Source organism: Ostrea edulis, chromosome 6 (genome assembly GCF_947568905.1).
Source record: "Ostrea edulis chromosome 6, xbOstEdul1.1, whole genome shotgun sequence".
In the NCBI taxonomy this organism is placed as follows: Eukaryota; Metazoa; Mollusca; class Bivalvia; order Ostreida; family Ostreidae; genus Ostrea; species Ostrea edulis.
In genome coordinates, this window is record NC_079169.1 from 31,292,678 (window position 1) to 31,306,901 (window position 14,224).

The 14,224-nt window shown below is 34.4% G+C and overlaps 1 protein-coding gene across 1 annotated transcript in view; it reads left to right on the forward strand.

The window, feature by feature from the left end:
* The window catches only part of LOC125645846 (aquaporin-1-like), a 62,655-nt gene extending 52,458 nt beyond the window's left edge, over positions 1-10,197 (forward strand). The window contains exons 5-7 of the mRNA XM_048871711.2: positions 6,854-6,934; positions 7,046-7,157; positions 8,279-10,197. Coding sequence (XP_048727668.2) covers positions 6,854-6,934; positions 7,046-7,157; positions 8,279-8,376 — 291 coding nt within the window. The 3' untranslated portion in view covers positions 8,377-10,197. The remainder of the gene's footprint in view (positions 1-6,853; positions 6,935-7,045; positions 7,158-8,278) is intronic.
* Positions 10,198-14,224: the final 4,027 nt, after the last annotated feature.

Here is a 14,224-nt window from a genome sequence, read left to right on the forward strand (position 1 = left end):
TCAGTGTCACCAGTAGAAAAGATGTCTTGGTAAGAACTGACTAAGTCTCTGCATGCTTGTAGATCCTCATTAGTAATGTTATCTGGTAAATGGATCTTGGACCAAATTTCATCTAGTTTAGGTGATGCAGATGATGGACAATCATGACCAGTATCTTCAATGACTACAGGCTGGACCTCACACACCACTGCTTTTGGAGATATGGAAATAGTCCTAGTAGTTACATTGTTAATGGTCACAGGCACTACCTGGTAATCCTCATAGAGGTATGGATGGAGTGTTGCCTCAATATCTACATCAGTTGGAATGCAGGACCTAGGAGTCTGGGCTAACATCATGGTGACTCTGTGGTATGGAACCTTCTTATTCACATAACCACTGATGGTGACTTTACTATTAGGAGGAATCACAAACCTCTTGGTTTCGGCACTCTTCACCAATCCTAATGCATACCTATTCCTCTGCAAGTCTCTTTCCCTAAGGACAATGCATCGAAAAGCTAAGTACCATGGGGTAAGAATGGCAGTGTTTTGTAAGAACCTAGAGCCATATTCCTCTTTTGTCACATCTATCAGATTCTGTAAAATGTTTGTTCCAATCAGCACAGGTACATGGGTATTATAAGTACTATTTGGTACAATAAAGAACAAACAATCATGGAGCTTATCCAATGCAGGGATACCAAATGGTGTCAAGTCAACACTAATATAACCAATGTAAGGCATCAGTTGTCCATCTGCACATTCAATCTTGATCACCTCATCAATAGAATGGAGTTCAACATCAGAACTAAGATATTGATAGTAAAATGCTTCACTTATAGTGGAGACTGTGGCTCCGGTGTCAAGAAGTGCTTGGCATTGTATACCATTGATTGCAACTGTTAATTCATTGGTTGCTCCAATTAATTTTGACTTGGGGCCTTCTGCCTTCCTGTCAACCCCTCGCCCCCAGAAGCTGGCTTTCTGTAGTTTAAATGAGCCTTGCTATGATCCATCCTTACTCTGCATCCTATTGCTATGTGACCCTTCTGTCCACAAGTATAGCATTCAGGCTCTTCTCTACTTTGGTATCTTGAATCTGGAGCTCCTGAATCATCAACTTCAGTTTGTGGCATTTGGTAAGAACCTCTGGCTCCTTTGATTCCTCGCCTCTGATTTTTACCCTTGTAATGCGGCTTAAATTGTTTGTTTTGAGGAGGCATCTGTGGATTATAACTATATTGCTGGGTCTTTAAACCTCTAATCTCAGTAGTCATTTGCTGGATTTGCGCTTCGAGTGACTCAAACCTCTTTGCCGATAAATCTGTCAGTGTTGCTGATTTTACAGTGGCAAGTTTCTTATCCTTGGTATCTGGTTGATGCTCAAGTTCAACTTTTCTCACTGCTGCTCTTAATTCATCAAATGTATGACACTTATCATACAGGTGACCACAAATATCCTTGATAGATGGTCTTAATCCTTTGAACAGCATGGTGCGCAACATTTCCTCAGATTCATGATGGCCTATGAGTCCTTTCTGTTGTGCCTTACTGATGATATCTTCCAAACGACAGCTCCATTTCGCACAATTCTCATCATCCCTTTGACGAGCACTATAAAACTCGGCTAAGATATCCTCTCTTTCTACCACAATCCCATAAATGCTGTCAAGTTTCTTCAAGATGGAGGTGACAGAAGCTCCTGGACCAAGATGCATAACAACACGACTAGCCTCACCCTTCAATGAACGTCGTATGGCATGGTGTATTGTCTCTGGTTTATATGACTCGCTAAGTAAACACTCAACCTCATATCGCCAGACATCGTAAGATGCATCTGTTTTGGAGTCTCCGGAGAAGATGGATATCCTTGGATACTGTACATTAGGAGTTGTGTGCGAGTCCACCTTTACGGCATCAGCACTTGTTGTTTCCGTTTTCACTTCTGGATTCTTAACTAGTGCAGACATCCACTGTATGAAATCCTGAGGTGTGTCAGCTTTTGGTTTCACTTTCATTGATCCGATTGCTTTAACAATGTTCTCGATTTCCGCAGGAGTCAATGTTGTGTCCTCACTTTCCGACATGATGAATTGATGTGAAGTAGCACACAATAAAATAACACAACAAAATAAGTACATATATTCACACTAAAATATTTGTATAATCAATGCATTACCAATGGCTACAAAGTCTTCCAGAATGCTTAATTCAGAATTACAAGCAAAGTAGAATAAGCTGAACTGATTTATAATAAATACAGGAGGGTTGTTCTGAATGAACAAGTGAAATACAAGGGAAATTTTGCTATTCTATTCCTAGTTTGAATTAAGAGGGTAATTAGAAAACTGGAATGAAGTTTAATTAGTGTACCAAACAATAACAAATGTTCACTTTCGGTAAGTGCAACACACTCATGGTAAACCAGATGGAATAATTTTATAAAACAAGTTGCAAAGTAACAACAGAAATGCAAGTCAGCTGATCGAAAATTCAAAGTCTAAATATATTAAACTTTAATGAATATTCCGCGATAAAAAAACCTGAAAAAGAATGGACGAGTAAATATACCGTCAATTTACCTGTATCTCAAATGCTGAGGTGAAATAAACAACAAATACTTATGGAATAAATGAAATTAAACACGAAATTGTAAGGTTTGTTTTGACCGGAAACACTTTCAGTTACACAAATATCGCGAAGCTCGAGCTCGATCGGAAATACGTAATTCAAAGAAACCGAACCCGATGTAAATTAGAAAATCGAACACGATCTAAATGCGTCTGAAATAAAAAAAATGAATAGGGCTATGGGAATGCAAGGTTGAAGGGACTGAATGTGTATAATATATAGATTGTATGTGCTATACCAAACAATGTAATCACCACTTAAGACAATTATACACAGCAATGACTAGTAAAAAAAACCCTGTTAAATTCACTGAGAAACCAAACTATGCTCCCTCAATAACACTTGATGAAACCACTTGAATAAACCACCTTGATCAAATAGTCTTCTCTGTATACTGTCAAATGTCAAAGCAGGTAATTTATAGAGTATTTAGTATAACCTGGGTAGGATTTACTGATATATACACTACAGTAGAAATAAAGTGCACAGTTAGTAACACCACTTACCCATTCTGGCACACTTCTAATCGCTCTCACTCTTATAATTCAAAATAATGAATATCGAAGTGCACTTCAAATGAAACATAGGTACCATAAACCACAAAGAATAAGTTCTAAATGTGGTACTCCAGATACTACAGACAGACGGACAAGTGATTTGATATGTACTACAGAAAAGTTATAAATGAGTACTCATATAGTCAAGCAGTTCTAAACAAGAACATTAGCATGCAGTAAATTAAGAAAATTATTGACATATATATAATTAGGGCAATATCCAAGTCTTTGAATGTTTTCCAAAAGTCTTTGGTTGAGGCACCAGCTAGGCTATGCGAATAAACATATAACTCACCAAAGTGTCAGTCAATCAGCTGATCCAGAATCAATGCTTTATGTAAACTCACGAATCACAGACACATCACACGTGGTTCACATGTTCACTATATACTGAGTCAATAGGTAAATCCACCTTCAGTTGTCGCTGGTCTCACAGATCCCCTTGGTAGCTGTTTTTCACCAGTTTGCTTCAGTCTCTGACTATCCGTCACTGTCCCAACGTGGGCGCCAAATTGTAACAGGTTTTTAGTTTCATAATAAGCAACTCCTGTATGGGTTCAGGGAATTTAATATCACAGTGAAGGATATCTCACATGCACATATTTTTTTTTTTAGCCCTGCAATACAGGTACAATAACAATAATATGATATCACAGAGTGCATTAATTAATAATTGACAATATTACTTATATGATTAATGAATGTAATTTCCATCAAGATAAATGTATTACTTGTATCAAAATCACAATAAAGGGAGACAACTCTTAAAGTTACATATACTGGTATGAACAGATTTCTCCCATAGTCATAAGAATACATTATCATTAAAACTTAAATCATATATTTACCATTCTATGGGAAGAGGCTTCCACATACAAGTACAGGGTATATATATCTATGTGGATATGTACATGGACTCTGTAATTTACATACAATAGTCTAAAAATACTATTTATTAAAGTTAGACTCAATTGCTCACTCCGAACAAGTTAATCAAATATTCTGATTATAAAATAAAGTGTAACTTGATAGATTCACCAATTTACTCTAAATATAAGCAATTGATTCATGAAATCAAAGAGCTTTAAACAAAACTATCATTCTTTGTAGATCTAGCCTTTCTCTCAGTTAATATTTAGTGCAAAAGGAATCTCATTAAATCTGCAAAAATATATAGACTGGAAATATTAATTGACATTTACCAATAAGGATAATTAGTAATGAATTACTTACCAGAAAAGAAGGAAAAGTCTTTATAGAAGGTCTTAGTCAATGTTGTCGATATGAAGTCTGTCCTCTCTCAAAACTAGACAAAGAATGCTCAATTTTGGCGGTAAAACCCAATGACCAAAACAATAAAAACCAACCAAAAGCAACTTCACAAAACACAACCAATGAAGTTCAAGAACACTACAAGACCTTTGACATATGCCTTAAGGTAATGACTATTAAATGTGTTCACCTATATATGTACATGTAAGGGCTAGAGAAATAAAGGAGTGGATCTAGGGTTTTCTAAAGTAAAATACATTGAAGCATATATCTATAGCAAAATTTATTCATTAACCCAAAGATCACTCTATTACAATCTTCCCCCCCCTTACGGAATGATGTCCACATCATTCAAAGAACACGACATAAAACATCGATTATGTACAACGCACATATTCATATCTCTATATCACTTACCGTATATACTCGCCTATTAGTAGTTTTTTTGGGAGTCAATTTTTGGTCCAAAACTCTATGTCCGACTTATAGGCGCTTCCTAAGAAGATTGGTATTTTTCTGGGCGGCGTAATGTAGTGTTTTTAAACAACTCCGATGATCATCATGGACTACCACACAAATGATTATTGTTCACAAATATCTAGACGTATTGTTTATGTATTTTAAAATCATGTATAAAGTACAAATATTTACATATTTTTATCTAGTTTAAAATTATTTACATACCGGTAACTACAGTGTAATACTTTCAAATAATCTATCGTTTATCGGTAAAATTGAATTACGAACCCGATTTAATATTGAAATATTCATATGTATACCGGCTGAAATATATTTCTTAAAAGATTGAATAATGTTAACAGATAATTTAGATCATCATTCTTGACTCTTAAAAACTGTTGTTGATACAATGAATTATACCAGAATCCCACAATAACAGTTTTCGCGAGGCGCGGTGTCAGGTACTGGTCCTTAGGAGACCAGCATTGCTTAGGTAAACAAGGGACCATGGTCCATAATAGATCAAGGGATGCGTTTAAACCCCAAACGGATATGGCTTGGATATTGAGCACCTCATAATTATTAATTTCTCAAAATAGTTTTTGAAACATAGGTTAAAACACTAGAGGATTGACTTGAAATTGTCAACCTATTCTGACAAAAATTTGTACCGACTTAAAAGCGGGTCAATGACAAATTCCTACAAAATAACCTTAAAAAATACAACCGACTTATAGGCGGACCGACTTATAGGCGAGTATATACGGTATTTGAGTATTCAGTAATAATGTTGCAAATATGCTGATTTAAAAGATGTAATAGAACCATAGCTTCGGACAGACTCGGGCAACTCCTTACCCACCTCTTGTCCTCTACCTCTTCTTCGTCTTACTTGACTTTGAGGCTGAGCTCAAATCGCTCTCCCATCTCATTTTTTTTTCTCTCGGACGTAGACTTAAACCTGTCTCACTGGACTACTACTAGAACTTGCCTACAATATTTTAGAACGTGGTCTTCTGAATACCAACAAAACTTCAGAAAGCTTCCTATTTTTATTCCTTATTGGAACATTCTTAAAAACTAATATACAGTATAATGAATAGGGCACTAGGTCTGGAAGAAGAAAAAATTAATTTAGGCCTACATCTTAAACATGGGCAATGCATGCACACCAGTTGGTCTACAATGTTACTTAATTCACGTTTTAATTTTTCGATATTGTGCATGGATTGTTTGGAGGCATTTTAACACGGAAATGGTATTAGTGTAAAGTTACTCTTACATTATTAGTAAAAATCGAGAGTAGGGTATGCATACTGTGATAGAGTAGACGTCTTCCCTTTCCGTACCCCAGATTTCTCATACTGTGATAGAGTAGACGTCTTCCCTCTCCGTACCCCAGATTTCTCATACTGTGATAGAGTAGACGTCTTCCCTTTCCGTACCCCAGATTTCTCATACTGTGATAGAGTAGACGTCTTCCCTTTCCGTACCCCAGATTTCTCATACTGTGATAGAGTAGACGTCTTCCCTTTCTGTACCCCAGATTTCTCGTGGCGTACCTCTTACATGGTTGTATTTATAGTTTCAGCCATATAATGAATGCCAAATGTCTTGTTCCTTACAATGGTTATCCTTTAAATCAACCAGTGTTAACCTTAAGAATGTAAATAAATACATATACAATATCCCTTGTCTTCCATCTTGATTTCCCACGAACATGCGAGCTGAGATTGTTAACGCACTTCCTTCATCCATATTCATGAAAAGGCAGTAAATCCACAGTTGTAGAAAATGTCTGATTACTTTCTTATAGCAATTGTTAATTTATCAAAATTTTGTAGGAATTATTTCTTTAAACCACACATTTGTTCATTATTTAGTCATTTTTTATACAGATCTCTGTTGCATGTATAGCTTTAAATGTACATGTATATTGTATTTCATCTACAGATAACCCTGACAGGATCCAGTATGAACCCCGCTCGATCACTAGGGAGTGCTGTAGCCTCCAACGATTTTGACACACATTGGGTATCAATCTTTATTATTTTCAACAGCTTTAACATTCTAACGATGTAAATTAAATTACTGGTGAATCATATACCATAAAAAAATAAAATAAAAATTCCTCTTTCGTTGTAGGTGTACTGGGTGGGACCATTACTAGGAGGATGCATAGCTAGTCTGCTGTACAAATTTCTTTTCTCGCCGTACAGAGGGACAATATCGGGCGACGAAGCAACTAAGAGACTGCGTATGTATTGTGTATTATATATGCAATGGTGATCTTTAAGTGAAAATCATTGATAGGAAATTTGCTCATCTAGCTACTCGGTTTTCATACGCCCATTATACCAAAGATACCATAGCATGGTGCAGTGCGTCTGTTCGTCGGTCAGGATCTTGTGAGTCAGATAAAACAGCACTTGTAAGGCTAGGATCACCGAACTCTGTACACGTTTTCAATAATTAAAGGAAGAAACCTATTGTTTCTCCAAGAGGTCAATTTCATGGTTATAAAAGTAAAGTAATCAAACTTGGTATACATGTTTCCAATGATTAGAGGAAGAAATTTTTTTTCAAGGTCAAAAGTCAAGGTTACATGCGTATTTTGTAGGGCACAAAACAAGATAGAAACATAACTAACAAGAACTTGAAACAAATGTTCAACTATTGTGTCCGTTGTCTATCTCTTCATCCATCATCACCTAGCGGGAAAAATGAAAAGAGTAGGAAATTACAACCTGTTAAGAGGAAGATTCCTCTTATTTCAAATATCTAAGGTCAAGGTCACCCTTTCATGGGTAACCATGAAGGAAAAACAGTTACTGTACCAATAATACCAAAATCATTAACCTTAATGTACATATTCCCAATGGTGTAGATGCCAAGTATATTTTGGAAAGTGATTTTGTTTCGGGTACACTTTATTAAAGTAAAACCTTTCCTCTATTTGATATTTAACAAAGCCATGTTAGAACTAAATTTTAACAATTATCTCCGATATTAGAGAGAAAGTGCCAAAAGAACACCCCCCCCCTTTTTTTTGTGTGCTAACGAATGGCTGATTTGGAGGTTAATCCTCTCTTTGATTACTAATGAATTAATGAATATGTTTGACAGGTATATATTCAGTTTGAGCATTGTTCTGATTATCTTTTGTATTTTAAGTGTAATGCGTCATCCTGTAAACAGGCAGTAGACCATCAACACACAATATTCTAGAGTATCCATGATATTATCTCTAAGTTCCTAGTAATTTGGGTTTAGGGGACATTATTAGGACTTCGTATGCAATGAAATATTAAGAAAATTACTATATATTATGTAATCCTTTTTATATTTGTATCATGATGTTTAATATTTAATTTTCAGTTGTGGAAGGGGATATGTTAGCAATTCCAAGGGATTATTTCACAGGGTCTGACCAGACAGCTTCCAATGGGAAAAATCAGGAGTCCTTTAAACTGTAATGTGGCGGATCTGAAAGGATAACAAACCAGTGTCAATTACTTATCTAAAACGTTCATACGAAGCCGAGCAGTACAAACCAATATAATTTTATTCAAGCACAGTGTTAACAAAATGAAATTGAAGTGGAGCATACAGCACGGTCACAAGGCTCCTGAATAGAAAATCCACTGAATAAGAAATTTCATTAGAAAGGTCTTATTATATGCCCCTTGATTATAATGTTTGGGAAAGATGTACTTGTATAATCCCATGATTTCTACATATAGATAAGTATTAACATGTCGTCATTACAGGTTTCTTCTATGTAATATTGTATCAGTTAATATGTTTCTGCCATTACATACAGTAGGGGCCTAAATCAACCCGAACACAAACAATATTAATGTATCCTAAGAAATGTTACATTTATGTTATGATATATTGATACTAATAGATCATAATGATATGACTGCAGAAAATAAGAATTTCAGATGTGTTTTGTTTTTAGCTCACCTGCGCCGACGAGAGCTTTTCTGTTCATTTTTGTCTGTCTTCGTCTTGTTTTGGTGTAGTTTTGTAAGCTCCCGTGACTTGTGTCCGGAAGGGGAGGGGGGGGGGGTAGTTTTGTTCAGTATCAGTCCATCCGCCTGATTCATGGTGCATGGTTTGTCCTGTTAACTACTCCTCCATTTTTTAAGATATTCATATTGCCTATGCATAATGTAAGAATTTTTATTTTCTTCAATATTTTTTCACAGATGGCGGACTGTTAACTGTTGAACATTGGTCAATTTTGAAAAAAACAATGACATATAGTGTAGATCTAGTTTGTTCAAATGATGGTTGTCAGGATCAGCATGAGACTCCGACTTCTACAAATGGAGATATAGGAAAATGTTTATAATTAATCCTCGTTGAAAATAAGGCTATAATTCGTCAGGTTTATGTGAAAAGAATGTAGTTTCGATTTAATTTTCCTCAAACCATGACCCCTGGGATAAGGGCGGGGTCACAACAGGATTATTTTTTTGTAGGAAAATATATCAAACTATTTAGAATGTGACATAATGATATGAAAGCATCTTCATGTAGAGGTATTGTATGTGCTGATTTTTTTTATGAATTATGACCTAGTGTGGGTCAACGGTAGAGGTTCAAAGAGTCCCTGCGAAAATCTTTCCAATACCAATACAATAATGAGTTCACCAAAATAATTCTCAACCATCCAGAGATATGTCGAATATATTTACATTTCCAATGCTTTTACCTTCAATAATGATAGCCATTTCCTAATAAATGCAATGCAGGTGTGAACAGTGTGTGGATCTTGATAAATGTAGTACTGACTATTTTAATGACCGGGAATTCTGACGGAAATGAAAGTTGAGTGTAAATATAAAATATGAATTTCAATTTTGAAAATACATGAGGTCATGACCGGCAACGCTTCACACCAGCATACTCTTCGTATCCGCTAACGCGCCTCATGAACTCTTCGTATCCGCTAACGCGCTTCATGAACTCTTCGTATCCGCTAACGCGCTTCATGAACTCTTCGTATCCGCTAACGCGCTTCATGAACTATGCTGGTGTGGAACGCCACTGTTCACACTCGCGTGTTTTCGAAAATGAAATTTATTTAGATAACAGTTATCCGATAAGCAGGTCGTGGCTTATTGTTAAATCGCTATTAGTGTTCCAAACTTTTGAATACCATCTCTGTATGAGTAGGGTGGCTAAAGTGAGCGTTGTGGCCCATTTACTTCTTGTTATTTATATTATTGTTACATTTTATACTACAGTATATAAAATCCATGTTCTGTAATAAACATGATGTTTATGTTTGGTGTTAAGACTTTAAATTTGTTGGAAAGTCAGTTGATCCCCATCTTCGCTAGCCAAGGGTTTTCAGTCCATGCCGCTCCCCCGAACACCATTGGCTAGCGAAGATGGTTGATCCCAGAAATAAATATGAGTGGCAGTCAGTTAATCGATACTCAATCAACTGAAAATAAACATGAATCGACATAATCATCACATGGTAAGATGAGGTAATGTGGGATTAAATCTGTCATTAATTTGGAATATTTCTGTGACGTCATCCATTCTACACAGTTCAATAAATTACCAGTTGGACTACTTTGGTCTAGAAAGTTACCAGAAGCTGTCAAAAAGTATCAGATTCTTAAATTCCCAGGCTACTACCCTCACCTACAGTAACAGGTCAGCTAATGGAGAAGCACAATTCCTGCCCATAGGGATTCCAACACTCTTTTGGAACGACCTGATCACCAAAGACTACAAAGATATTGTCAATGAGGTTATATATTATGTAGATATTGTCAATTAGGAACAACATCATCTTTTAGCACCTTCAGAGTACTTGTACGTAAGATTAAAGTGCTTTTAATAAGGCAACTTTTGGGATGACTGATCACAAGTTATGATTATTTCTGAGTTCCAATTTTATTGTAGATATTAGAAGTCTAGTCTGTAATCAATCGTGGGAAATGGTGTTGTAAAATGGTAAAAAGTCGTATGTTTTGATGCGGTTGACTTTGGAAACAAAATGTGATTTCAAAATTACAAGAAGAGAGTTTTTTGGAATATTTGATAATCCACACATTTTGAATATCTATAGATTGAAAAAAGAAGTATTGCAACTGCTGAGTATTGATTCAAGAAATATTTTCCAAGATGCTCATATCAGCAGTACAATCAATAGTAAAATAAACCCTATCCCCTACATAACATGTTTCAAATGCTAATGAATGTAAGCTCATTCTGAAATTAATAAGACATCTTTTGAAATACATCAGGATTACATCTGACTGAGAGGCATCATTAAAACAACACACCATACAATCTACTTGACAATAAAAGTAGGGATCTTTTCCAGAAATTGAAATTACAGTGGAAATCGACCAAATTCACCCAAAATAGCTTGAATAGGTATTTTAATGTGCCCCACATACATATTTGATATTTTTTTAAACGCAGTAATGTTTTACTCAATGAGTTTTCTGGTGTATAACGTCGGACTTTTACACATGATGGCTCTGTGTTAACTATGACTCAATTCTCGCTGTAATAAAATAATATTGGTTGGATATTAGTCTGAGCGTATGCAGTAATGTGGGAAGTTTATTTTAATACTTCCAAAACACTTAGATAGTGTAAGGAGGGGTCTTTGAAAGCACTCTTGCAAATGCCACGTTGACAAATTATTACAAACCAAATTAACTAAATAAAATTTCTAACTGTTTGGAAGAGGACATATTTTCAATATGCCTTTTCTTTATAAAAGAATATTTTGATTTACTTCTTACAATGTACTATTTTTCACAAAATGTAGCAATCTGAGTCTTCTAAAGATTAACATTAAGAGTGGTTGAAGTATATTTATTTTCAGTTTTGGAAAGTAGTACTAATTAATCAGGGCATAAGAAAATAGTACTAGTTAATCAGGACATAAAAAAGTAGTACTAATTAATCAGGACATAAGAAAGTAGTACTAATTAATCAGGACATAAGAAAATAGTACTAATCAATCAGGACATAAGAAAGTAGTACTAATTAATCAAGACATAAGAAAGTAGTACTAATTAATCAGGACATAAGAAAGTAGTACTAATTAATCAGGACATAAGAAAGTAGTACTAATTAATCAGAACATAAGAATAGTACTATTAATCAGGACATAAGAAAGTAGTACTAATTAATCAGGACATAAGAAAGTAGTACTAATAAGAAAGTAGTACTAATTAATCAGGACATAAGAAAGTAGTACTAATTAATCAGGACATAAGAAAGTAGTACTAATAAGAAAGTAGTACTAATTAATCAGGACATAAGAAAGTAGTACTAATTAATCAGGACATAAGAAAGTAGTACTAATTAATCAGGACATAAGAATAGTACTATTAATCAGGACATAAGAAAGTAGTACTAATTAATCAGGACATAAGAAAGTAGTACTAATAAGAAAGTAGTACTAATTAATCAGGACATAAGAAAGTAGTACTAATTAATCAGAACATAAGAAAGTAGTACTAATTAATCAGGACATAAGAAAGTAGTACTAATTAATCAGGACATAAGAAAGTAGTACTAATTAATCAGGACATAAGAAAGTAGTACTAATTAATCAGGACATAAGAATAGTACTAATTAATCAGGACATAAGAAAGTAGTACTATTAATCAGGACATAAGAAAGTAGTACTAATTAATCAGAACATAAGAATAGTACTATTAATCAGGACATAAGAAAGTAGTACTAATTAATCAGGACATAAGAAAGTAGTACTAATTAATCAGGACATAAGAAAGTAGTACTAATTAATCAGGACATAAGAAAGTAGTACTAATTAATCAGGACATAAGAAAGTAGTACTATTAATCAGGACATAAGAAAATAGTACTAATTAATCAGGACATAAGAAAGTAGTACTAATTAATCAGGACATAAGAAAGTAGTACTAATTAATCAGGACATAAGAAAGTAGTACTAATTAATCAGGACATAAGAAAGTAGTACTATTAATCAGAACATAAGAAAATAGTACTAATTAATCAGGACATAAGAAAGTAGTACTAATTAATCAGGACATAAGAAAGTAGTACTAATTAATCAGGACATAAGAAAGTAGTACTAATTAATCAGGACATAAGAAAGTAGTACTAATTAATCAGAACATAAGAATAGTACTATTAATCAGGACATAAGAAAGTAGTACTAATTAATCAGGACATAAGAAAGTAGTACTAATTAATCAGGACATAAGAATAGTACTAATTAATCAGGACATAAGAAAGTAGTACTAATTAATCAGGACATAAGAAAGTAGTACTAATTAATCAGGACATAAGAAAGTAGTACTAATTAATCAGGACATAAGAAAGTAGTACTAATTAATCAGGAGATAAGAAACAATCTGCGGGCAAATCACCTCATTTCGCTGGGTCGTCTCTTCAATAAATATTAATGGTAGAACATTCACCAGGAAGTCAAATAGGAAAAAATCAGTTGCCTTCTTCTTGAAACTTCTACATAGGGTTTATGTAAAAATCCTAGTGAGTTTACTTTTAAGTTTTACAGATATCAAGTTTGCTCTGCAACCTTTGAAGTACATTGAATATTCTTTAATAAATTATGTTGATTATTCCGGGGAGGTACAAAACTGAAATAAAGGAATTAAACTCTTACAATTTTCTGAAGACGAAATGCATTACATGGTTATCAAAGCATAAATTTATCACAATCAAAATACCTTTTCAAACATGAAATAATTTGATTGTATCAAATATCGACAAATGCAGAGATAATTAGTTCAAAGAAACCCCAATAAATTGCACGACATCCAAATACTTCCCATCGCTTTGTTATAGCATCCATTTGAACTGAATAAATCAAAGAAAAATATATAGCATCAATTGTTTAATTATCATTTGATTGCATAAACTTACTCCATGGGGCCAACACCTGGTAGAAATTCAAATGAATTGAAGAAAAGGAAGACATTTTTAGAAATCGCCGCGAATTTTGTTTCCGGATGTATAGACTATTAGTGCAATTCATAAAATACAGAATCGAGACGGATAATAAATTCCGTTTTACCACACTACCCTCCTGAATTTGAAACAAAATCACCAAAATTGGAAAAGGTAATCAATATTTCATGATAGGATCAACAGGAATTTAAATATGATTAAATCTTTGAGTAACTTGCTCATGAGGAATGAAATATGATTGTTTACAAGACATGAAAACACATGGTGATCATACAATCTACCTTAATGTTACCAGTATTACGCACTCGGCTATCATCAGATGGAAATGTTCTGATTACAACAGCTAACGAGCACT